The following is a 26,994-nucleotide window of genomic DNA, read 5'->3' as shown; positions in this document are numbered from 1 at the left end:
TTATTACAGTACCAATAGTATGCTCCATATTGTCACTTAAAACTGAACTAAACCAGAAAACACTATGGACAATAAATAGGCTACATTTCATGTAAAATAACCATTTTTATAGAACAATATTAGGAAATGGAACAGAATGACTAATGATACATTTATTACACATTGTGACAAAAAAACACAATAACAAATGAATATCCTGGAAAATAACTGCCCCAAAAGAAATCCTCTGAAACAAAACAAAAACATGTGACAATAATATAGGCCTATAAAACAATTAAAACTGTGGTCCAGCTTGTTTTCTTCATACTGCATTGAGTCAACAGTAGCAACCCATTTTCATTGGTAAAGCAGTCTAACCAAAAAGATTTGTCTAAAACCGCTACAAAAATTACTCAGCTTAAATAGCACAATCATTTGTATTGAACATTTTGCGCATCATTCTTACAAGCATACAATTCTTTGTCATTACATTAAATTGTATCTAGGCTTACATGGCACCTAAATAATCTGTTTAAAAACACAGATCACCAAGAGACACTATGCTGGCTGATTCTTGAATTTGATAGGCTTATGGCTGATAATGCACAGTGGAATGTACTGTTGTCCATTGGCATGGCAGCCGATGTGTACCTTGGGTTATGCTTTATCTGTAACGCTCGTCGTCGTAAGGAAGAGTGGACCAAAGCGCAGCGTGGAAAGTGTTCATGATCTTTATTGTCAAGAATCACTCAAACAAAAATAACAAATACAAAAACAAAAGCGAACAGTTCCATCAGGCACAGATACTAAACGGAAAACAACACCCCACAAAACCCAAATGGAAAATGACAACTTATGTATGATCCCCAGTCAGAGACAACGATAGATAGCTGCCTCCGATTGGGAACCACACTAGGCAAAAACAACAAAGAAATAGAAAACAGATTCTCCCACCCGAGTCACACCCTGACCTAACCAAACAGAGAATAAATAAGGATCTCTAAGGTCAGGGCGTGACATTATCATAATAACCATACACCAATGTATTATTTGACCACTACATTTAAAGTTATATGACATTCATACTCTCTCATTGTAATTTTGCACCACTACAGTTGAAGTGGAAAGACACATAAGCGGCAATATAATCAATTTAATATGAACAATATTACATACTTTTTTCTTAACATTCTCAGATCAGCAGGTGCCACTCTGACAGCAGGTAAGATACGTGTGATCCTGTAATGATTATGTACACTATACACCAGGGTTGGGCTCAATTTAATTTCAATTCAGGAGGTAAATTGAAATTCCCATTCCAATTAATGCTTTTCAATGAGAATAATGTTGTGAATTGGAATTTAAATGGAATTAGCCCCAATCCTGCTACTAAACACCCCGTCTCTTATAACCTGTGGTAAGGCAGCATAACTTGACTTGGGGCTAGTGCTACAGAACAGCCAATAATCAAAGGATAAATAATGTAGAGAAAGAGATAGCAACAGTTCACATTCCTATCCAGAGACACACTAAAACACTTAGAAATCGTCATAGGCGACAAGTGGCATTTAAAATCCCCAATGCCCCATGAGACTTTGGTTCGTTTAAAATGCCCAGTTCAGTCAAAAACTAGATTTTCCCATGTTTTATATACATTTCCAGGTTGGAAATAATACTGTGAAAATTATAATGCTCTTTTAGTATTTGAAAAGACCGTCTGAAATTTCTGGCTGTTTTGGTGGGATGAAATTTTGACCTGCCTGGTGACATCACCAGACAGTAAAAATGTGTTAAAAGATGAATAACAAAGATTTCCAAACATCTCTGCCAATAACAGCTAGTTCAGTTTTCCCCTCCCCCAAAACCATTCCCAGACAATCCTAGACAACCATTTTAATTGAAAACAATAACAGTAAGGTACTTAACTGTTACCCAGAAATGACTTGATATTGAGATAGAAATGGCTGCATTGGACCTTTAAATCCATGCTTCGTTATTAGCCTAGGTCTGGGCCTCCCAGTCTACTGGTCAAAGACAGATCCTACTCACTATAGTATATAGTTTGATGCTCTCTCACACCTTTTGGTTGTTAGAAACTAATGAGGATTTGTCTTTCCAGCTGTTTCATGAAGCTTTCCATACCTGGGAAGACTAGACAGCCAGACAAACAAACATCCCTCTCGTCACATCTCAGAGAAATCCTCATGTGAAACCCTTTGAGGGTCTCTCTGTGCACTCAGAAGTGCAGTGAGCGAGAATAGTATGGCCAGTTACAATGGCATTAATGGTGGTGGGACACCATAACTAAAGTTCCCTATTGAAACAATTCAGCCCATTCTCTCCCCAACTATTGGCCAGCTAGAACATTCTCTCAACAACCACTGGCCACCTAGCACGTTCTCTTCCTGCCTATTGGTCAGCTAGAACATTCCCTCCCCAACCATTGGACAGCTAGCACATCCTCTCCATGACTATTGGTGAACTAGTTTTGGGATCATGGCTTGGGCTGGGCCGACAGACAGCCACTGGCACCCAATAGGTCAGCTATCACACTAAGACACTACGTTCAGATCAACCACTCTGGGGCAATGACACTGAAACAACATGGCAACCAACAGAGCAAATATGACATGATGTAGCTAGGTGACAAATTAACAAAAACAACAAAAAAGGCAAGATATTTTTTTTAAGTAGTTCCCTTGGCAAGGTTGCTATGGCAACAACAGCAATGCCAGTTCATATGCATTCCGTGCAGCGGGGTAACTGTGTTACCGTAGTGGGGTATTGTATCATAAAATCAGACTGTTTTCAGCTTATAGTCAGTCAGTCTATGGACAAGGGTAGGGTAGGGATCTTCCCCAGCCCAAACAATGTGCTTAGTGGTGTGGACAGCAGCAGGCCAGTGCAGAGAGAGTCACTGTATGCTTCACAGCCCTACATCATACACCTGGCCTTTCTCTCACCCCACCCTCCTCTTCCTCATGCCGTTGGCTCAGTAATCAGTACAGGCTCCAGGCCCGCTGATGCTGAGGGTACGATGATGAAGAAGAGTGGGATGAAGTGGACGAGGAGAAGTCTGTGGGGCGTAGCTGCTTTCCACACGCACACATTCAGTCCATCTTCTCCTTCTGGACCAGCTTGGGCGCGTCTACAAACTCCCGACCGTTGAAGAGGATGACGCCGGCCGTCACGAAGCTAGCTGTGCCCCAGAACAGCACATACGCCAGGGTCTCCGTCCACGTGTCACCTGAGGGTGGGGGACACGGAGGGTGACTACGGGTAATAACTAGGTACCGGAAAAGTACCCATTGATAGCACATACTTGCCTAGTCAATACCAGTGGAAACAGTGTTGTAAAACAAAGTATGGCAAAATGTGTTTATGGGACCAAATCCTAACTTGAGATCGGTGCAGGTGTAACTAGAATTTTCAAACAAATTCCATGCCCCTATTAGGATTCAATGCAGAATTGACAAGGGAGTCCACTGCGGTCTTACCAGCCATGAGGAGGCAGATGATACACATGGAGAATGCCACAACCATGATAATGGGTAACTAGAGGGGGAGAGGGGAAACAGGAGTTAAATAAGATAACAAAATCTCAATCTACCGCCTGTGACTGAAACCAACACATATTGTAGCCAATCAGTACACATAGCACTGATCAGGCCTAGCCAATCAGATCTCACCGTGAGGAACTTCCAGTCTTTGGTCTCATGAAGGGGTGTGGTCATGTCTGCCTCGTCAATGGAATAGTTACCCAGGAACAGATCAATAGAGTCCTGATGATCAGGAGAGATGTCTCAATTATCAGTTGCCACACACACGTCAAGGATTTTTTATTACCGTAGTCACATTTACAAAAACATGACTAATAACTGGCGCGCACATGCACAGTAGACACACACACCTGTCTGAAGCCGTCTGAGAAGTTGTTCTTGTAGTATCTGATCATGGAGTTCCAGCCGTCCATCACCAGCCCCCATTGTGTCCTCTTCCCTGTTCTGAGACATGAGCAACGCTTCAGTCATCCCTGTCATAATCATCTCTCACACATACTACAAATAATCATCATCATCGTCATCCTCCACCCTTTCCTGAGCACGCTCTTACTCAGAGTTGTCTTCCTGGTTATAACAAAGGTCACAAGCAAAACATCCTACTCCTCCCTGTTCTAAGGGCACCAGTCCATTCAATACTCATCACCAAAACCAGTACAATGTTTTTATGTAGTTCATAGCCAATAATGCATGGCCAATTTCATAGGTGTGTGGGGTGTGACTGACAGTGGGATGGTACTGTGCCAGCAGAAAGACAACTAGTTAACTTCATGGGTGTGGGGTGTGACTGACAGTGGGATGGTACTGTGCCAGCAGAAAGACAACTAGTTAACTTCATGGGTGTGGGGTGTGACTGACAGTGGGATGGTATTGTGCCAGCAGAAAGACAACTAGTTAACTTCATGGGTGTGACTGACAGTGGGATGGTACTGTGCCAGCAGAAAGACAACTAGTTAACTTCATGGGTGTGACTGACAGTGGGATGGTACTGTGCCAGCAGAAAGACAACTAGTTAACTTCATGGATGTGTGGGGTGTGACTGACAGGGGGATGGTACTGTGCCAGCAGAAAGACAACTAGTTAACTTCATGGATGTGTGGGGTGTGACTGACAGTGGGATGGTACTGTGCCAGCAGAAAGACAACTAGTTCTCTGTCATTGTATAATGGACAAGTTCTATTGGAATCCATAATATCCTCCTACAGCCAGGTGAACTCAGTGACTTCCTGATGGAATGGAGTGCGTTTCTATGAAGAGAGCCAGTCCTGTGCCCTAGGAAACACGTGAGCCCCTCTCTCTCACCTTGTGAAGTCCGTCTTCAAGGCCCCTGTGCCAGCATACTGCTTGGCACACGCATTGGCATTGTCTGCCCACGCTGCAGCGAGCAAGGGTGAGAGAGGGAAAGGGGGGTGGAAGAAAGAGAAAACAACAGATTTAGTCAGTGGAAAAAGGGGAGGATTTCAATCATGTTAATAAACCATAGTGTTGGAATAATCTCATAAGGAAGACAATGCTGTGCTCGTGCTGGCAGAGGGGTAGGAAAGTGTGCAGATTTCAGCTGAGGATCACCATTTTTGTAGATCTTCTCGAAGTCGGCCTGATCTTCAATCCTCTGGCCCATGTGGAGAACTCCCAGTCGCTGCAAATAAACAAAGATGTGTGGTGAGATACTGCAGTGGCCTGACCACAGGGGGCAAGGTGGAACCAAGGTGGTTGCCATCAGATTCAGCACTGTTGTTTACCAGAAAGACCTTGATGCAACTGCACCTTCATCACCCTGTGGGTCAACCAGCAGCCTAACTACTATTAATACATGTTTCAATGACAGTTTAACCCACTGTGCTAAAACAGTTGAATAAAACACAATGGTACCTGAAGTATTTATTGTACCTGGATGAGATGAGACCTGACCTTTTCACAGCCCACATAGGGTCAGATAACTAAAACAGCCCACAGTCAAAGTCCACAGAGACAGCAGCTTTAGTCAGAGGCCTTCAACATAGCGTTTGGATTTTCCAGTCTCTGTTTTGTCGGTTTGTTGCTCATTTGCAAATGTGGGTCAAGTGAGTCGAAGAAGCAGAAGTTGTGAAACGTATGAGTTCGTCAAGTCAAAGGTCTTTTAGGTCAAAATGGACGAGCTCCTCCTAAAATGTAGTTTGCCATTAAGATTTTTACCATTGCTTTTACAGAATGTAAAAGGGGAGGCTAGGTCTACACCTTTATTGAACAGTAAAACTCCTGAGGTGGAACAGAGGAACATGACATTGCCCATTATGTCAAAGACAGATAGTGTGTCTAGATGTGATGTGGTGGAAGTGTATAGATCAGGGATGTCAAACTCATTCCATGGAGGGCCTAGTGTCTGCTGGTTTTTGTTTTTTCCTTGCAATTAAGACCTAGACAACCAGGTGTGGAGAGTTCATTACTAGTTAGTGGTCTTAATTCATCAATCAAGTACAAGGGAGGAGAGAACCCGCTGCCACTTGGCCCTCCGTGGAATGAGTTTGACACCTGTGGTCTAGATGGATGTGGTAGGAGTGTCTAGAACTAGTGGGAGTAATATATATATATATATATATATATGGACATGTCTAGTCCGTGTGGGCGTGTCTGGTTGGTGGTTCCCACCTCCAGCTGTGACTGCAGTGAGCGTCGTGCCAGCAGACTCTGGATGACGTTGGTACGGTCTAGACAGTCCATGCAGTTACTGCGGAACATCCCTTCCTGTTGCACCAGAACGTTCCCATCCACATCAACCAGGAAGTACCTGACCAACCAATCAAACTATTTGATTCCTATTTGATTTTACAATAACATTTGTCACAAAACAAATCAGCAAACCACAGAGATGAACTGCCCCCCAAAAAACAAAGTACACAAAGACAGAATAACATGGCCGGCCATGCAGACTAAATACTTACCCATACTCATCCTGCATCTCTGTCACCATATCGACTAAGATCTGCAGGCGATGCCACCTCATCCGACTGCATTCCTTGTGGAAGTCAAACGCTATGTACCTAGAGGTGCACGGTACAGGGAGGAGAGTTATGTAAAACACAAATCCTTTTCTTCATTTGGAGTTTCAGGGCTTTAGACAGAATGTTCACCCTAAACAAAATACATGGATGACGTTAGAAGAAGACGGGCATAGTGGGATCAGAATGAATGATGGGGAAAAGCTATAGTCCTTACTTGACCATGCCGTTGCCCAAGCTGGACACCATTTTGTCAAAGGCCTGTTCCAATTGCTTCTCTGAGCCTTTCTGGTCGATCAGATTTAAAATCACTTGCTTTCCATAAATAATGATCTGCGAGTCAAAATGCCTTTGGAAGCCATCCAGCTGTGAAAGCAGGACAGGACAATAAAGGTAAGAAAGACTTTATGACTCAGTATAGTAATACTCAATATCATATACCTCTACTGTAATTAAATGGCTACTTCTACTGTAAATTAAAACGTTTGAACATGAAATAAAAAATATGAATATTGTAACAGGTAACTTACATGGTCAATGGTTTTGCTGATCTGAGGTTTTGGTTTGTACTTGAGGTTGGGTCTTTGGGACCAGTAGAAGGGGATGGAGCCTCGGGTCTGTACGAATGAGGCCTTGCCCCCGCTGTACTGGACAATCTGCTCTGTCTCCACAAAGTTAGCTGCATGACCCTCTGAGTCAATGCCTGATGGACCAAATAGACATTATGTAATGATCCGTCTAAATGAGGAGTGTTTGACAGTGAAACTATAAAAGAAGTGGACAGGCCAATATTATCTGCAAAGGGCTGGTGTGTGTGCAGGGTTTTGTTCCAACCCAGCTGTAAAACACCTGATTCCACTAATCAAAATATTGATTGAAGACCCAGCTAGCATTTAACGTTCTGAGAACCATGTTTCTTAGAGCTTGGTGAGACTGTGGTTGTCCTATGGTTATTTTGCAAAAAACCTTCCCACAACTTTCCAGGAATGGTGCAGGATAGTTCATTGCTTGGAAAATTCTCAGCACATTTAAGGAAGGGGAAAAAAAGGATTTACTTGGTATTTCATTACCTTAACAGAACATTTCCTAAAAGTTCAAACCTGGTTATATTGAATTTCAATGTTTGTAATGTTCTAGGAATGTTTTCCAAGTGGTTTGACATTGGGAATAATTCTAATTATGAACTAAAATGAACAACTTTGTATTTGTTAGAAAAAATATATGGCATGCTAGCTCCATCCTGGTGGCGCAGTGGACTAATTCCATGGATCGAGAACAGAAGAGCATAGGTTTGAATCTCACCTACGCCATGCCACAATAAAAAAAGAAACACGTTTGAATGATTAATGCCTAAGCATATGAATTTCCATGTGTCCTATCTGTGCACAAAACAGTTAACCCAAACTAAGATAGCAGTGTTAAAAGTCCAATTGAAACATTTGCTCAGAACGTTAATAAAACCTAACAGGAAAACTTTCAGGGAACCATAGTAAAACATTCTCAGAACCTCCCTGCAAACAAAAAATGTACGTTGATGACAGCTTTGCGCAGCCTTGTCATTCTCTGAACCAGCTTCATGAGGTAGTTACCTGGAATGCATTTCAATTAACAGGTGTGCATTGTTAAAAGTTAATTTGTTGAATTTCTTTCCTTCTTAATGCATTTGAGTCAATCAGTTGTGTTGTGACAAGGTAGGGGTGGTATACAGAAGATAGCCCTATTTGGTAAAATACCAAGTCCATATCATGGCAAGAACAGCTCAAATAAGCAAAGAGAAACGACAGTCCATCAATACTTTAAGACATGAAGATCAGTTAATGCGGAAAATTAAGAATTTTGAAAGTTTCTTCAAGTGCAGTCGCCAAAACCAGCAAGCGCTATGATGAAACTGGCTCTCATGAGGACCGCCACAGGAAAGACCCAGAGTTAGCTCTGCTGCTGAGAAAAAGTTCATTAGAGTTAACTGCACCTCAGAAATTGCAGCCCAAATAAATGCTTCAGAGTTCAAGTAACAGACACATCTCAACGTAAACTGTTCAGAGACTGCGTGAATCAGGACTTCAAGCTCAAATTGCTGCAAAGAAACCACTACTAAAAGACATCAATGAGAAGGAGACATGCTTGGGCCAAGAAACAGAAGCAATGGACATTAGACCAATAGAAATCTGTCCTCTGCTCTGATGAGTCCAAATTTCAGATTTTTGGTTACAACCGCTGTGTCTATGTGAGACGCAGAGTAGGTGAACGTACGATCTCTGCATGTGTGGGCCCCACCGTGAAGCATGGAGGAAGTGTGATGGTGTGGAAGTGCTTTGCTGGTGACACTGTCTGTGATTTATTTAGAATTCAAGGTCACACTTAACCAGCATGGCTACCACAGCATTCTGCAGCGATACACCATCCCATCTGGTTTGCGCACCATCCCATCATTCTTTTCTTTTTAAACAGGACAATGACCCAATTGACCTCCAGGCTGTGTAAGGGTTACCAAGAAGGAGAGTGATGGAGTGCTGCATCAGATGACCTGGCCTCCACAATCACCAAACCTCAACCCAATTGATGGTTTGGACCGCAGAGTGAAGGAAAAGCAGCCAACAAGTGCTCAGCATATGTGGGCACTCCTTCAAGACTGTTGGAAAAGCATTCCTCATGAAGGTGGTTGAGAAAATGCCAAGAGTGTGCAAAGTTGTCATCAAGGCAAAGGGTGGCTACTTTTAAGAATCAAAATTATATTTTGATTTGTTTAATTAACACTTTTTTGGTTACTACATGATTCCATGTGTTATTTCATAGTTTTGATGTCTTCACTATTATTCTACAATAAGGAAAAACCCTTGAAAGAGTAGGCGTGTCCAAACTTTTGACTGGTACTGTATGTATTACTGTTTGGCTGGAACAAAACCCCCTGTACCCACAATGGTCCACTGTGGAAAAGACTGTACATCATCCCTGCTCTAGTCAGAAAGCTCCAGTTAGACGTGCTGGTGGATGTGGAGTCAGTCACCTCTGACGTAGTAACGCACTCCAGCCCTGAAGCAGCTCCGCCTGGAGATGATGTTCCAGTCAAAGATCTTCCCATTGATGCAGCAGGATTTCATAATGATGACTGCACAACACATGGTTAGGGACAACACGGTCTTAACCTTAAAAGTCTAACTTTACCTCCTGAATTCAACTTTTATCTGCCTCCTTTTCAGAAAATGTTTGAGTGATGTTTAGAAAAGTGGGCTCCATCATATTATGTCAATGGATCCATATTCCATTGTCTGTAAATACAATATCCCTAATTTCCCAATTATAATGCGACCTATATGAATCTCTAGCTCCCCCTTGTGGCTAAAGGAGCAAACCGCAAGTTCACTTGATATACATGGTCTGTATGTTTTTCTCAGGGAAAAGAATGACAAGACTAATCCAGAGTAATGGGGGAATCACTAGCTGGTTTACATCCAGTCACTCAGACCGCTAAACCCCATGCAAAATGTGAGCGTGAAAATGACCATGTGATCTAGTGTGTTGTGCACACATGCAACTGATCACAGAAGGTAGATTTCCAACTATTTACAGATTACAGGGTTTAAACTGCAATGCTGTTTAACAGTTCAGTCACTCTAAACAACCGCCCTGTGAATGACATATCTCACATGGGCAATATCTGTTGTCTTACAGGAAGTGGTAATGAGGTCTTCCTGTTTATGAGAATTGAAGAGTGGGAAAAGTCTTCATCTGGAGTTTGTAACAAAAAAAAAAAAAAAAAACATGAAAGGATACAGCCGTGGACAACTGGGTAAGCAAACCTGTGCAGCTGTCAAGAGAAGAACAGAGACAATACAGTTTAGAAAGATCATACGATCTGTACTGGAGCGTATTCATTTTATATTTACCACAAGTGGTTAACACGTGTCAGTTCTGTCCTTACCTCTGGCTGTGGCATGAATTCTCTCAACAGGTGACCATTCCACACAAACCGTTGATCTGCCTAAAATGAGGGCAAGAAAACAACACATCTTTATCACACCATTCAACTTGTTTCCACATGCCCTGCATAGGAAATGTCTGCATCTGTACAGGACACAAGTACAAACACATTACTCGTGTTTTCATGAATGTATCTCCAAATGGAAACATGTTTTTACATTATTTTCCTCCCTCGTGTGTATATCTGTATCTATATATATATATATATATATATATATATATCCCCTCATTCTCTCACCCTTTCCAGCAGGCTCATCTCCTGGAACTCAGGGCTGGTGTTGGCAAGTCTCTGCAGAGTGTGGGTCAGGTCGTAGTCTGTAGCAAAGTAGAAGCCATCTGTGAGCAGAACACTGTTGATCATGGACAGGAAGGCTTTGTTGTCCTGCATCTGATGAGGTTAGAGGTCAAAGATAGGCCAGGTGGCAGGTTGAACAAGGAAAGCAGAGGTCAAAGGTGAGAGATCAGGAGGCAGGTTGACCAAGGAAAGCACAGAGGTGAGAGGTCAGGAGGAATGTTTAAGAAGCAAAGCAAAACAGAAGTTAGGTGGAACAATGGTTAGAAAGTATCGGATGACCACTATCCTTCTAAAATAATATATTACAAGAAATATAAACTTATATACTATAAATAACATCTCCTCCACCAGTACTGCAACTAGAAGCCAACATAGAGATGCTCACTAATAGAGAAACACTTGTCTAGACTTGGGGACAGAACAGAGTGTTCTTGTAACAGCTACATGATGATGATACCGTCTGAATGCAGTACTTGTTCTGTCTGAGAAGGGGTCTCTTTCTCTTTGCCCTTCACATACACTTGACTTTCCACAGACACACTGTCTGTCGTTGACCGGCACCATAGCAAATTCAACACATGGCATCTATGTCAGCTCAGATGCCTAGCATTCTCAGTCCAATATGCTGCTTTCATATTGGTCAGGCTAGGGTTTTCGACTGGTCAGCATCCACATCAAAACAACCCACTGTCATTAACAAGGAATCATTGTGAAACGCTTTCTCCTTGGCCTGAAACATCCACAGTCATGTTGAGCTTGGGTGCTTGTGGTTGTGGGCTGGCACTGGGGCCCAAACTCACACCTCCCTACCTGGTTTTCTGTCAGGTGCAGCACAGTCTTCTTGTAAGAGATAACGTCAAAGTCCATAGCCTTCCACACGGCATGGCCCAACAGGTCACCCACCTTCTTCTTCTTTGTGATAACGATGAGGTACGTGCCTGGGGAGGGTAGGCAGAGGGGCACAGGTGTCGCTAAAGTAAACACTCACCCTGTTGAGAACATTTGTGTGTACACAGGTAAAGTCTTCTCAATGGATAATTTTACAGAGTGCAAGAATGAACCTACCTGCCACCAGACGGATAGTTCCCATGATCCCACATATTGGCCTGGTGACCGCATGGGGAGGAATGTCCTTCCTCACTAGAGGGACAAAGACAAATAATCATATTTTTTTTTTAATTACATTTTAGTCATTTTAGCAGACACGCTTATCCAGAGTGATTTACAGTAGTGAGTGCATACATTTTCATACTTTTTTCGTACTGGTCTCCCATGGGAATCAAACCCACAACTCTGCGGTTGCAAGTACAGTGCTCTACCAACTGAGGCACATCATTTTTTCATTGCCTTTATGATCACAAACCAACGTTCGCTTATCTTTTCAGTTCACTGCAGCTAGCGACTGGAAGGAGCTGCAACAAACACTCAAAACTGGACAGTTATCTCAATCTCTTCATTCAAAGACTCAATCATGGACTCTTACTGACAGTTGTGGCTGCTTTGCGTGGTGTATTGTTGTCTCTACCTTCTTGCCCTTTGTGCTGTTGTCTGTGCCCAACAATGTTGGTACCGTTTTGTGCTGCTGCCATGTCATGTTGCTACCATGCGGTGTTGTCATGTGTTGCTGCCATGCTATGTTGTTGTCTTAGGTCTCTCTTTATGTAGTGTTGCGTTTATCTCTCGTCGTGACGTGTTCTGTCCTATTTTTAATCCCAACCCCCAGCCCCACAGGAGGCCTTTTGGTAGGCCGTCATTGTAAATAAGAATTTGTTCTTAACTGACTTGCCTAGTTAAATTAAAATATATACAATGGACTTGGTCAGCATAAGACAGTATCATGCCATGATGATATAACACACGCACACGCACACGCACACGCACACACACACAAACATAGGCCTACTCAACATACCAGTGAGGATCATTTCTGTGGACACCCTGTCAATGGACAGTACATCATTGGAGCCGTCATCACATGCCTCAATGTAAAACTTCTCTGGGGTAGTGTGCCTATAGGGGGGAGAGTGGGCACAGAGGAAGGAGATACAAAATCAGTGACCTTAGTAGACGAACATCTGGCATGGTGACGCCTTATACAAAGGGAAAACATTGGCTTGATTTGGCAAACACTCAACTTAGTTAGTGGTTAACGTCACCACAAGCTAGCACACACATACTAGTTACTCACTAACTGGCTCAATGGGCTAACTAACGTTAACAGCTAAGCTAACTCAATTTGAGCTAGCTAGCTGCTTCATCAACAAGATCGATTGCATTCTACCACTCATTAAATCGAAAGGCAGATGGCTAAATAAGTACTGTTACGGACAACACAACTACACATCCTTGACATAACTGTAAGCTAGCTACAATACTGTAAACTTAAACAAATCCCACATACGAATGACTGCAGCCTGTAATTGCTGTTGAACGTTAGCTAACAAGTTTATCATCTGCTAGCTAAGTTAGCTCTAGTCTTACACCTACGGCAATTTTCTCTCGTTAGCTAACTAGTTTATCATCTGCTAGCTAGCTCTTGTCTTACACCTACGGCAATTTTCTCTCATCAAATGATGTCAATGTTTTCAGAAAAGTTGTACTAGCTAGCTTCTGAAAATAAAAGACTGAAAACGATATATATTTTCAAGACTTACAGGTTAAATTTCTCGTAGGCGGTCGCCATCTTTAGAGGTCTGACCTAGTGACGTGTCAATGAATGTGCACATTGTATATTATGGCTGGACTGGAGTTCGCCTCCAGGGCCAGACATTTAGCATCGTAGTAAATTTGCAAACTATGATAAAGTATAGGCAGCAACTTATTATGTATCACACACAAATACATTATTTTATCAAAGTTACAGTTTAGTAATCGTAGTATTACTGTACGAATCCTCACATCAGATCATGAAAACTTTATAATCCGACAATCCCTATGCCATTTTCAGTGGGCTAGTGGCGCAATGGATAACGCGTCTGACTACGGATCAGAAGATTCTAGGTTCGACTCCTGGCTAGCTCGGTTCATTTTTTCTCTCTAGATCTTCTGTTATTTTTCTCCGAAGATGAACCTATAGGTTGTTTGTTGTCATGATTAAGGAATACATTATTCTTTGTTTCGATGGTATCATGACTTGTTTGATTGAGTACGACTCTTGGCTGACTCTGATCTTCCGATTCAGAACTTTTCCTCGCCTAGGGGCTACTGCATATTTGATTCTGCCCTGCCGCGAATTTGTTGAAAAAACATCGCTGTCTGGTTTAACGTTACTGCTCATATTAAATTGGATCAAACTTTTGTATTCTATATGTTTTTGTGTGTCCTAATAGCCTCAAAGGGACAATCAGCAGTTGATATATCCATACATTAATGCTCTGTACCCATTGATCCTTGAAGAATATAATTTATATTCTTCAAGAATCAATGGGAATCAATCAATTTATACAACTGTCGTACCCCATCAGAACCAAACATATAAGTTTGTTTTACTCAATCTTTTTAAAAACAAAGTAAATGTTAATAAACACTGTGTAGCCTCAAAACACGGATAAAAACAAATTCTGCATCCATGGCTATGTCTATGAATATGAGAGGGATTACATTTCTCCAGCCCAATCCCTCCATTTTTTACTGAAACAGTGGTGGGGAGTCGCTTTGTTTTCGTTGCAACTGCTGATTGGCCCTTTAAGGCTGCATTTATTTGGAATATCCTAAATACCTGTGTAAAGATATACCTACCACAGGTGTGCAAAAGCTTTTGTTGTATACAGGCTACTTGTTCATGAAGAAGAGGCAGACAATTTGACAATCTAATACAATGCATTTATTTTTGTTAAATATTTGATATGGACATCTCTCAAATCATTTTTAAATACAGTAAACTACTGGAATACTTCACATACGTCATATACTTTGAACAAATGGGATTTTTTTTAAACAAGGATAAATATAATAAATCATGAAATATGATAGACTAAGCCTACTGAAACTTAATCATTTAGAGTCACTTTTTTATCACTACAAACCAAAATGGGTTATCAGGGGTTGTTCATAGATATTGATTTCAGGGTTTTATTGGAATAGAATAAACCTAGTTATCTTTTTACTTAGGTGGTAATTGTGTACAGGGATTTTGGAAACATTGTTGACCCAGACATAACTGCCATTTTTGGGTTAATAATCTAATAGAAAGTATATTCTATGAGTGGTGTGTGACAGAGGACAGTAGGAATATTAGCCCAGTATCAGTGTTGGGAACAGAACATCCAGGGTTCATTTAACAATAGAAATGTAATACTAATACAACATGATTCCCACTGACATGGAATAATAAAGGACCATGTGCAGTATGTGTATTAAATTGCTAACTTAGACTTTCTAGACACTGCCTGCATATTAGCTAAAATGAGTAATGAAAGTATTTCTAGTAAAAAATGTAATGGAAACACACCTTCATAACCCACACGCAGAGACATACAACAAAACTGGGCAATTGCTCTATTAAGCTATGCAAACTATTTCTACTGTATCAGTATCTACAAATACATTGATTCAAACTGAGCAACTGAAATTGGTGGCACACAAAGGGGAAAATGAAGATCAGGATATTTACACAAGCACATGAAATGCATATTTATTTACACACAATGCACCTAATTGAGACTATAAATTGTATTGTTATAATTCCATGCTTAATTGTTTTGGTATCAGTCATTAAAATACAACTGTGCTTTGGCATTGGTATTTAAATATATATATATATTTAAAATAAAACGTTTGTTATTTCCAGAGTATTAACATTCGTGTCAGATGAAAGTTCAACACTTTACAACTAATAAACAATGTCTTCAATAGAGAAATAGATTTTTCCATAAAAAATAATAAAAGGTCTATCTCATTTACAAGCACACTTGCACACACGCAATCAATCAATCAATCAACCAATCGCACAATTAACCCTAACAGAGACCTCACTTACATCAGAGATGTACAGTAAAGGCACGCATTATCATTCAAACCATTATAGACAGCTTTTTTTTGGCAGATTGGTTGTGGTTGGTTATTGGCAGTTAGTTCAGAGGGCCACCTGGTGGCACCATGCACTAGATCCTAAAACTAGAACTGGTGCTGGTAGGAGGCAGCGGTGGGCGAGGCGCAACCCGGCTCGATGTGCTTCAGGTGGCAGGCGTGGCAGAGGAGGTGGCCGTCCAGCGGGTAGCAGCGGTGCACCTCCTCGTCGTTCAGCTCCATTTGACAGTCCTACAGACCAACACAGAGGGATGAGGTAGATAAAAGGGAAAAGCCTATAAAATAAATCTAATAACACTTGAACATTACCCCAAAAGGTGATTGTGATTCCATCTACATCTATCTGATTCTATGGGATCTGAACTGCAAAATATGCATTCAAAATGCTGGTTTAAAATACATATTTGTCTATATTCCAGAGGTATAGCTATCTACGCCAGCAAGGTGAGTAGAACAAAACCTTGTCAAAGGCAAAAGAACATGAAGGGATTCTTAAATCCCCTTGAATTGCCCAGCAGGCTTGGCAGACTAAACACTGTATGAGAAGGGCAGTGGGTGTCCTCTTTCCACTCCTATTAATTGTTTAACTGGCTTCCACAGTGGAGCTATTCAGAGAGAGAGATCCTCAAAAGCTCTCGTCTCCACTCGGCTTACTGTTGTTTGTTTTCAAGTGCTCTCCGAACTCCATAAGTCAATCAAATGCTGTTGAGGCGGGAGTCAGTAGAAGAGGCACTTGAGGAGAATCATCAGACAGTGTTGACGAGCGAAGCAAATTAACATGTGCTTGAGCTCCTCTTTCTAGCTCGCAATTAGTACCAAGACTGTAATTAAGCACTGGGACCACCTTGTCTATGATCTGTGTGCAGTAAATAGCTTTCCAGCATCTCTCTAACGTTTATTTTAAAAGACTAAATGATGACTGAAATATGGAGTTCTTGATATGATGAGAAGGCTGACATATGGTATAGGATCTACCCCCTGGTATTTAAGCACATTCATGTGGAGATCTAATGAGGCATTTTCTTGTGGATATACTTACTAAGATGACAGCTTTAACAGTTAGTCTTGTCACCAACAACACAGAACATCCAGTCTCTACAAGGATATAGGGAAAACAACAAGGAAATAGAAAAGGGAATTTGTATCTTAATGTTTACCCACTTCACAGTGATAGCACTCCACGTGGTAGTCTTTGTCCATGGATACCACTCGGATGGTTTCATCAGAGCCCTGTGGAGACAAACAGACAGCCTTTTCAGTGTCCACTGAACTAGAGTAGCTATCAGTATAGGCTGGATCGGTTCATTTAAAACAGTTAAACATGGCATGCATGCCCCGGACAACTCTACATTTTTTCCTGCGGCCAATGTCAGGTGTGGGAGAAATGTGACAGGTGGCTCTGTTCAGTGGACTTTTAAAATGATATATAAAAAATGTAGATATTTAGCAGCCTCTCTTATCCAGAGCGATTTACAGTTAGTGCATCTTAAGATAGTTGAGACCATAGAGATCCTATTAAATGATTCTATGGCTGAGACAACCACTTATCACAGTCATAGTATGTACATTTTTCATCAGTAGTTATCAGCAAAGTTGTTTTGTTTGTTGGTTTATGGACAAAACCGTAAGTAGATGTTGGCAGTAACAGAGTGCATTCAATTCAGAGCACTTTTCATCTTCTGCAGGTGCAGGTGACAGTGGGAAATGCATCAGCCAATCAGAGTCCTGTAACCAAAGACATCCTATTCAAATGGGATTCTATAGGTCGTTATCAAAAAAACGTTACAATAAGGAGCCGAACGTTCGATTTGCCTGCTGGGGGGCAAGGAGCCCCCAGCTCCACTAAAACCATTGACAACTACATGCTGTTTTTAAGGGTGTAACGGTTTTCTTCTGTGGACGAAGGAGAGGACCAAAGCGCAGCGTAGCCAATGTTCATCATGTTTAATAAAGACCATCAACGTGAACACTACAAAATACAAAAACAACAAAACATGAAAAAAACGAAACAGTCCTATCTGGTGCATAGACACAAAGACAGAAAACAACCACCCACAAAACCCAACACAAAACAGGCTACCTAAATATGGTTCCCAATCAGAGACAATGACTAACACCTGCCTCTGATTGAGAACCATATCAGGCCAAACATAGAAACGGAAAACTAGACACACAACATAGAATGCCCACTCAGCTCACGTCCTGACCAACACTAAAACAAAGAAAACACAAAAGAACTATGGTCAGAACGTGACAAAGGGGTTGTTAAATGTAATACATATTTGGTTTTAATACCATCACCTTGAAGAGTATAGTCAGAACTACACAGTTCAGATTACTCCACATTTAGCTCTGTCATCAGAGTTATACAGCAAGTAACTGCATGCATTCATGATCAGTAAACATCAATTGATCATGTATTTTCAGATTCGTGAGGGTAGCCGATCCATTTGGCATGTAGCTAGCTGTTGAAAAGGGTTAATGTTAGCTAACTTCACTAGGTTGGTTGGAGAAAAAAGTGCATAAGGTCTACTTACCACTATGTTTAGCCAACTGTACAAAGCTTCTACCGGTAGCTTGCAATGTAAACATTATCAGCTAACAATAGGCTTACATTGGCAAATGCGCCCTTCTGCTGCTTGACAAGCAGAGCCCACAAAGGATGGGAAATTAACCTAAACCTCTCATTCTTGTAAGGTATAATTCACTTCTATTTTAGATCACTCAAATATCCAATTAATGGTGTGTGACGTTTTATTGATAACAACCTATATGTAATTCTATGCCTCTAATAGCATGTATTATGATGTCACAACACCAAAATGATGGAATCCATCAGTGACATAATCATAACAATGACAGAAGTCAATACTCAAATGATAGATTGACCACCACTAACTTGAGATATCCACCTTCAGAGAGGACTGTTGAGATCCTTAGATAGCCAACAGTACATTTGTTTTTACATGCTGAGCATACATTGATAAAAATATCCCTTTGCGTTATAGGCCTCTGTCCATTGCTTTTTCATTTAGCCTGATTCTTTTTCAGCTATAGTTAGCCATGATTGCTAACAGGTACAGTAAGCTAATTACTGCAGATATATCAACCAGCAGGCAAGCTAATTAGGCTTTGTCCTGACATCCATATGTGTCCTTTTACTTCCAACCTTTACAAACAAACAACATTTGAAATAGGCCTACAAATAGGCCAAAATTGGCAAGATGGTAGTTGTGTAGAAACGTGTCCTTTGGCCAACACCAGAATTCTGAATAGTACTGTGTTCACTGTGTTCACCTTCACCTGAGAAAACAGCCAGGTGTCAAAGACATCCATATGCGTCTTTGACACCTGGCTGTTTTCTCAGGTGAAGGTTCACAGTACTGTCCAGAATTCTGGTGTTGGCCAAAGGACACGTTTCTACACAACATATGGCTAACCAACAGTCAGTTTCTGACAGACAGTCTGGGTTCAGCCTGCTACAGCTTCAGAGGGCAGGTACTACAGCTAGAATGTTCCATATATATCAGACTTTCACCAATTATTACCATCATCACACAAGCTATTCATCATGGACATGTGGTTATATTCCATTGTTATGTGATAATAAAGTAAGTCTTGTCAGAACTGACATTATGATAGAATTAACTATTCAGCTAACTGACTTCTTATATTCTACATCAGCCAGACACACTCAGCAGGAGGGTACATGGAAGATTTTCAGCTATCTATCAACTCATTTAAAACCAGTTATACACATTAAATTAAAGCTATTCTAAACTCCCCCCCCTTGTACTGCACTGTGGTCCCTTCTACAAACCACCTGCTAGCAGGCATGAATTTATCTGGCCTTTTCCATGACAACGTACGTGCACGTCCAACACAAACTGCCCCCCTGCTCTGAATTCTACCCTTACAGCCTCAGTGAGGGGCAACATTCCTGTCGAGTCAACTCTAATTTTGGACATTTTTTTAAGAGGGAGGGATAATGTTTAGGGCAACAGTCATGCACTGAGTGAGGCGTAGGCTCAAGTGCCTGCATCTGAATCACACACTAAAATAGGCAAACAACACCCCTCCCAAAACCACCCCACGTAGGCCTACACACAGAGGTGTCCAATAGAAGCCCAGCCCTGAATCTACACCTCAGTGGATGGTGTCCTAGTAGGGCCTCTGGTTTAAATAGCGCTCTTTCAGATACTTTGATAGTTTGATTGAGCCTGAATGGAGTGCCAGATCGTCTGGGTTTGCTCTTTTGGGACTATTCAATTGGTTCCATTGCGCCAGCTCAATCAAGCACTAAATAAATAAATAAAATGTTGGGGTGTCTGCTGACCTGCGTGTAACTTTGGCAGCCATTACAACAAGAGATGTTCCCAGGTCTGTTATCAGTTTGGTTTATTGTTACAGCCCAGACCTTAGACTGAGTAAATAGCTGTGAAAATGTACGTCTTCCTGAATCCTGACTGCAGCTTGCTTGGCTCAGGAGAGAGCGAGACTTCAGAGACGAGTTCCAAATGTTTAAAGATGGAAAGCTGATCATCATGCCTGAGATCCCTTTCAAGTCCCTATACATCCAAACAGTTGCTTAAAGGGATACCTGCTCATATGAAACATGTTAAAACACAGCACACCCTTTCCTCCTCCTCCTTCTCTTGCACTAGAGCCTGACCTAGGATAGTAGCATACTTGATCGTTTCCTACTGCCTCAGTAGGATTCTTGATAGTTTCCTACTGCCTCAGTCGGATACTTGATCGTTTTCTACTGCCTCAGTAGGAATCTTTATGTTTGCTACTGCCTCAGTAGGACACTTAATCATTTGCTATGCCAGAGGAACTCTCTCCTCACATCTGGCTCCTGTCTCAGGTTCAACACTGGGGTTGGTTATCAATCTTTACCCTGAGGGAATCAGGTCAGGGGTTGCAATGTGACTGTCTATATCGACATGGGATGGGAGTGGAAGTGTTTGCATCGTAAACCATAATATATGCCTGAACATTTTGATTATCATTCATCATTACTACAGACAGGAGTTCTTCCTGTTGAAATCACTTTGCAGACAGGAACCATTCCAGGCCCTGTTAATTATACTATTAGTCAACCGATCAATTAGGTATTTTGTCATACATGACATGCAGATGATCAGAAAAACACCTATTTTATGGTTGTATATAATGTAAGTCCTTAGGCTATTACTTGAAGATGTTGTGTTCAAAGTGAGCTTACCTCTGAAGGCAGAATGGGCTGGTTACATGCTGCACATTTGGGGGCCAAGACCCTGAGAAAACGAGAGAACAACGAAGATAAATCAATTGATAGAAATAATAACAGTTTCAGACTGAAAATATACATCTGGTTTATACTGGTTCCCTACAGAAAGACCACCAGGCTTGATATAGATACAGCACTTGTATCTGTTACTCTTTTTTCAGGTTAATACTTCTAACACTTTCACTAGTCCCCCCTTTGCCCCTTCTCTCCTTCTTTCCCCCTCTCTCCCCTTCAGTGTGTGTGTGCATGAGAGCGTTGAGACTGCTAAGGAGAGGTGGTGAGTCTCCAGTTCTGCAGATGTGCTGGCTCAGCCTCACACGTGATACAACCAATCCAGAAAAATACATTAATTCTTTCCCCACACACACAGACACACACACCGTGTGCAGCTGGCTGGCACCTGAATGTCTGAGTCTGTAAAACAAAGGCTGTCTCAGTGTAGTGTGCATGACTAGGTCTGATTGAGAAACCACACACATTTCTTGTCCTAGATATATGCGTAATAGGGTATCCGTATTAAATTCCTGTTTTTCCTGCACTCTGTGCAGTATTTATAAGAGTATTATTGTGTTAATAGCCCAGTGTAACACCACTGACTTTGAATTGCGTTAAAGGGATAGTTCAGCCAAATTACAAAATACACATAGTTTCCTTATCCTGTAAGCAGTCTATGGACAAGGTATAACAGCAATCCATGCTTTGGTTTAGTTTCTTTGGCACTGTTTCCACATGCTAACGTTTTAGCATTTGTGGCACAAATCCCATTCAAGTCATGGGACCAATATTAGCATTTTTTTCATATCATGTTCAAAGCATCTATAAGTGACTTTGTTGAGGATGCTGGTTCGAATCCCCGAGCTGACTAGGTGAAAATCTGGTGATGTGACCTTGAGCAAGGCACTTAAACCAAATTTCACTTGTAAGTCGCTAAAATGTAAATATTAAGCTTCACAATATTTTTTTAATTTTATTTTACATTTTTATTTGACCTTTATTTAACTGGGCAGGTCAGTTAAGAACAAATTCTTATTCACAATGACGGCCTACCCCGGCCAAACCCGGACGACGCTGGGCCAATTGTGCGCCGCCTTATGGGACTCCCAATCACAGCCGGTTGTGATCAGCCTGGAATCGAACCAGGATCTGTAGTGATGCCTCTAGCACTGAGATGCAGTGCCTTAGACCGCTGTGCCACTCGGGAGCCAAATGATGATTTGGACATGATGCACGAAAAATGCTAATATCGGTTTCATGACTTCAATGGGATTGGCGCAACGAATGCTAAAATGTTAGCATGTGGAAGCAGTGACAGGGAAACTAAACCAAAACATTTTTATTTAACCTTTATTGAACTAGGCAAGTCTGTTAAGAACAAATTCTTATTTACAATGAAGGCCTACCAAAAGGCAAAAGGCCTCCTGCGGGGACGGGGGCTTGACACACATCACAACAAGAGAGACAACACAAAACTACATAAAGAGAGACCTAAGACAACAACATAGCAAGGAAGGAACACATGACAACACAGCATGGTAGCAACACAACATAACAACAACATGGTAGCAACACAACATGGTAGCAGCATAAAACATGGTACATACATTATTGGGCACAGACAACAGCACAAAGGGCAAGAAGGTAGAGACAACAATACATCACGCAAAGCAGCCACAACTGTCAGTAAGAGTGTCCATGATTGAGTCTTTGAATGACGAGTTTGAGATAAAACTGTCGAGTTTGAGTGTTTGTTGCAGCTCGTTCCACTCGCTAGCTGCAGCTAACTGAAAAGAGGAGCGACCCAGGGATGTGTCTGCTTTGGGGACCTTGGTAACAGAATGTGACTGGCAGAACAGGTGTTGTATGTGGAGGATGAGGGCAGCAGTAGATATCTCACATAGGGGGGAGTGAGGCCTAAGAGGGTTTGAGCATTGATTGATGTCATACCTTGTCCATAGACTGCCTATAGGTTAAGGAAACCAATGTGTCATTTTGGGGGTACTAATTTGGGGGTACTATCCCTTTAATCAAAGCAACAGTATGCTAGTGAATGAATGCTAGTGACGATTAATCATGAATAGGCGGGAAAAGACATCTGGGCTTCAGTACAGTGAGATCTGATTGCTCTAGCATAAGGCCCATGGCTCTTACTTTCTCCATGGTTCTGTCAGTATAGTGGGCTGTTGCCCTGGTCTGGCCTGGCCGGCTGCTGTGGATTCCATTGTGACCAGATTCCTGATTCAGTGTGTTTGTTGTGCTTGGCTGAGGTGACCCCATGCTGCTACTCCCTTTGCTCTTCCACAGGAGACTCATCCCTTCCTACCTAACATCTCTCTCCCCCTTCCTCTCCACGTGGCAAAAACCTGATCCTGCTATGTCCAAATGGAACTGCCGCTGACTTCTGTTATAGAAACATGACTTCTGGCCGTATTGTTAGCGCCAGTTAAACGAATATGTTTATGTTTTGCAGTGTTCATAACGGTTGTACCTGTGGTAGTCTTTGACACAGTAAATCTTGTTCTCTGTGTCCACAGTGAAGGGCACTCCGTCCAGACTGTCGTTACAGATGACACAACGGAAACAGCCAGGGTGGTAGGACTTCCCAAGGGCCTGCAGGATCTATAGAGGTGGAGGGGGAGAGATAGAAAGAGAGAGGGGAGCGAGAGAGAAAGAGAAGGGGAGAGAGAAAGAGAGAGGGTGGATGGAGAGACAGAAAGAGAGAAGGGGAGAGGGAGAGAGAGAGGGGTGGAGAGGGAGAGAGAGAGAGAGAGAAGGGGTGAAGGAGAGAGAGACAGAGAGAGAGAAGGGGCAACGGAGAGAGGGACAGAGAGAGAAGGGGATAGAGAGAGCGAGAGAAGGAGAGTGAAAGAGAGAATTTCAATGCTTTATCATATCTAACAAGTAGTGGATCGCTGATCACTCATCCACAGAGTATAGAGTTGACTGTCTTACAGTGAGTTAGTAGCTGAGGGAAGCAGTGTGTTGGAGAGAGAGACAGTGATAATAGGAAAACAGATCTGTCCCCCCCTGCTACAGCTCTGTATGGTTAACATGTGTAAAGCCATGTCATGGTAAATCCTTCATGTGTTACTACACCTGCTGATGACTACTGAACTTGGGTTTTATATTCTCTCTATGTGTCCTGGTTTTACCCTAGTGTGTGTGTGTGTGTGTGTGTGTGTGTGTGTGTGTGTGTGTGTGTGTGTGTGTGTGTGTGTGTGTGTGTGTGTGTGTGTGTGTGTGTGTGTGTGTCCTGAAACCACCACTTCCTCCTAAGCTTTCTCCAGATGTGCCCACAGGAAGTTCTCTGAGGGAGGAGTGACTCCATGTTTCTGCTGCTCAACACACTGATGGAGGGCACTCACTCACTCACTCACTCACTCACTCACTCACTCACTCACTCACTCACTCACTCACTCACTCACTTACTCACTTACTCACTTTCTCACTTACTCACTTACACTCACTTACACTCACTTACACTCACTTACACTCACTTACACTCACACTCACTTACACTCACACTCACTCACTCACACTCACTCACACTCACTCACACTCACTCACACTCACTTACACTCACTTACACTCACTTACACTCACTTACACTCACCATATCCATGATCAGATGTCCGCATGCGTTACACTTGTCTGCAGACTGCTGGAATCCAGAATACTGGAACAGACAGAGGAGAGGGGAGGACAGTGAGGTTACATCATCTCATAAGAAACTGCTGGCATCTTAGACTGACTCTTAGTCTTCTTCTCATATGAGCCCAGTCCACCTCATATGATACATGGGGGAATTCTCCCACATCAACTTAATGTTTAATTAGGGATAAATACAACCATGTCCAGAAATAGTCCTCTAACACCAGGTGAGATAAGTTAGACTCATTAGCAGCACAGAGACAGTAGGACAACTGATTTAATCGACTAGTAACGGACAAACTGTAATGTAATGGAGCGTGTTGTTGTGACAGGGCAGCTGAGGTAAACATGGGTCCTCCTGCTCGTTCTTCTTTATACAAGGTGTCACTGTGCACTGTACTAGCTCCAGTTACCCGACCCCCTCCCTAATGCCCCTACAGGAGTAAACTGATCCAGAATCTCTTAGAAACTTGAACTTGGGCCACGAGGTGAAGAAATCAAATTTAAACTATAATCTGGAGTCCAGAGGTCACGGTCACATATAGTCATGGTAGCACACAGTGGAAGACACGTCTGCTGTCAGAAATATAGATAATACTCTATTCACATACTGCTAAACTATGCAGGGTTCTAGATACAGTATCCAGATGGACTACTTACCAGAAAGTCCTCTTCACAGAACACCTTCCCACCGACGTAGTAAAATGCTTTCCCCCGTAGCCTTCTGCCTGGGACGAAGAACAGAGAGATGGGCTTTTAGAGTATAAACTTAACTGAAACAACACTCAACAGTTTGGGCTGGGCCCAACCATGAGACCAAACTGTCTGACCATGATTAGACCAAACATTACTTTTACCAAATTGTAGCAGATCACACAGGCGACTAGAGGTCGACCGATTATGATTTTTCAACGCCGATACCGATTATTGGAGGACCAAAAAAGCCGATACCGATTAATCGGCCGATTTTAAAAAAATGTATTTGTAATAATGACAATTACAACAATACTGAATTAACACTTATTTTACCTTAATATAATACATCAATAAAAATCTATTTAGCCTCAAATAAATAATGAAACATGTTCAATTTGGTTTAAATAATGCAAAAACAAAGTGTTGGAGAAGTAAAAGTGCAATATGTGCCATGTAAAAAAGCTAACATTTGAGTTCCTTGCTCAGAACATGAGAGCATATGAAAGTTGGTGGTTCCTTTTAACATGAAACTTCAATATTCCAAGGTAAGAGGTTTTAGGTTGTAGTTAATATAGTATTTATAGGACTATTTCTCTCTATACCATTTGTATTTCATATACCTTTGACTATTGGATGTTCTTATACAAATAGTATTGCCAGTGTAACAGTATAGCTTCCGTCCCTCTCCTCGCCCCTACCTGGGCTCGAACCAGGAACACATCGACAACAGCCACCCTCGAAGCAGCGTTACTCATGCAGAGCAAGGGGAACAACCACTCCAAGTCGCAGAGCGATTGACGTTTGAAACGCTATTAGCGCGCACCCCGCTAACTAGCTAGCCATTTCACATCGGTTACACCAGCCATTAGGCTGATAGGCTTGAAGTCATAAACAGCGAAGAGCTGCTGGCAAAACGCACGAAAGTGCTGTTTGAATGAATGCTTACGAGCCTGCTGCTGCCCACCATCGCTCAGTCAGACTGCTCTATCAAATCATAGACTTAATTATAACATAATAACACACAGAAATACAAGCCTTTGGTCATTAATATGGTCGAATCCGGAAACTATCATTTCGAAAACAAAACGTTTATTATTTCAGTGAAATACGGAACCGTTCGGTATTTTATCTAACGGATGGCATCCATAAGTCGAAATATTCTTGTTACATTGCACAACCTTCAATGTTATGTCATAATTACGTAAAATTCTAGCAAATTAGTTCGCAATGAGCCAGGCAAATTAGGCGGCCCAAACTGTTGCATATACCCTGACTCTGCGTGCAATGAACGCAAGAGAAATGACACAATTTCACCTGGTTAATATTGCCTGCTAACCTGGATTTCTTTTAGCTAAATATGCAGGTTTAAAAATATATACTTCTGTGTATTAATTTTAAGAAAGGCATTGGTGTTTATGGTTAGGTACAGTTGTCCAACGATTGTGCTTTTTTCCCAATGCGCTTTTGTTAAATGAGAGGCAGGTGGAGCGTTGGACTAGTTAACAGTAAGGTTGCAAGATTGGATCCCCCGAGCTGACAAGGTAAAAATCTGTCATTCTG

The 26,994-nt window shown here is 41.9% G+C and overlaps 2 protein-coding genes and 1 non-coding gene across 3 annotated transcripts in view; 1 reads left to right on the top strand and 2 right to left on the bottom strand.

Moving 5' to 3' along the window:
* Positions 1-900: 900 nt before the first annotated feature.
* Positions 901-13,482, bottom strand: LOC120048521 (phosphatidylinositol-3-phosphatase SAC1-B-like). Its single transcript, XM_038994581.1, has 18 exons — positions 13,445-13,482; positions 12,703-12,800; positions 11,856-11,930; positions 11,601-11,728; positions 10,734-10,883; positions 10,437-10,496; positions 10,289-10,322; positions 9,522-9,623; positions 7,048-7,220; positions 6,735-6,883; positions 6,461-6,559; positions 6,168-6,306; positions 5,109-5,178; positions 4,842-4,914; positions 3,890-3,983; positions 3,669-3,761; positions 3,477-3,534; positions 901-3,226 (listed from the first exon to the last, which is right to left on the bottom strand). Exons 1-18 carry the CDS (start codon positions 13,471-13,473, stop codon positions 3,090-3,092), a joined length of 1,761 nt encoding a protein of 586 aa, XP_038850509.1. The 5' UTR covers positions 13,474-13,482; the 3' UTR covers positions 901-3,089.
* Positions 13,483-13,738: 256 nt separating this feature from the next.
* trnar-acg lies at positions 13,739-13,811 on the top strand. The gene has a single exon. It is a non-coding gene; the product is annotated as a tRNA-Arg (tRNA).
* Positions 13,812-14,642: 831 nt separating this feature from the next.
* LOC120047679 (LIM domain-containing protein 1) overlaps positions 14,643-26,994 on the bottom strand; it is a 37,226-nt gene continuing 24,874 nt past the window's right edge. The window contains exons 3-8 of the mRNA XM_038993231.1: positions 25,399-25,466; positions 24,701-24,763; positions 23,576-23,706; positions 21,046-21,097; positions 16,980-17,048; positions 14,643-16,049 (exon numbers count right to left, since the gene is read on the bottom strand). Coding sequence (XP_038849159.1) covers positions 15,906-16,049; positions 16,980-17,048; positions 21,046-21,097; positions 23,576-23,706; positions 24,701-24,763; positions 25,399-25,466 — 527 coding nt within the window. The 3' untranslated portion in view covers positions 14,643-15,905. The remainder of the gene's footprint in view (positions 16,050-16,979; positions 17,049-21,045; positions 21,098-23,575; positions 23,707-24,700; positions 24,764-25,398; positions 25,467-26,994) is intronic.

The sequence above is a fragment of the Salvelinus namaycush genome, chromosome 5 (assembly GCF_016432855.1).
Source record: "Salvelinus namaycush isolate Seneca chromosome 5, SaNama_1.0, whole genome shotgun sequence".
NCBI classification, from domain to species: Eukaryota; Metazoa; Chordata; class Actinopteri; order Salmoniformes; family Salmonidae; genus Salvelinus; species Salvelinus namaycush.
This window is presented reverse-complemented; position numbering and strand designations above follow the sequence as displayed.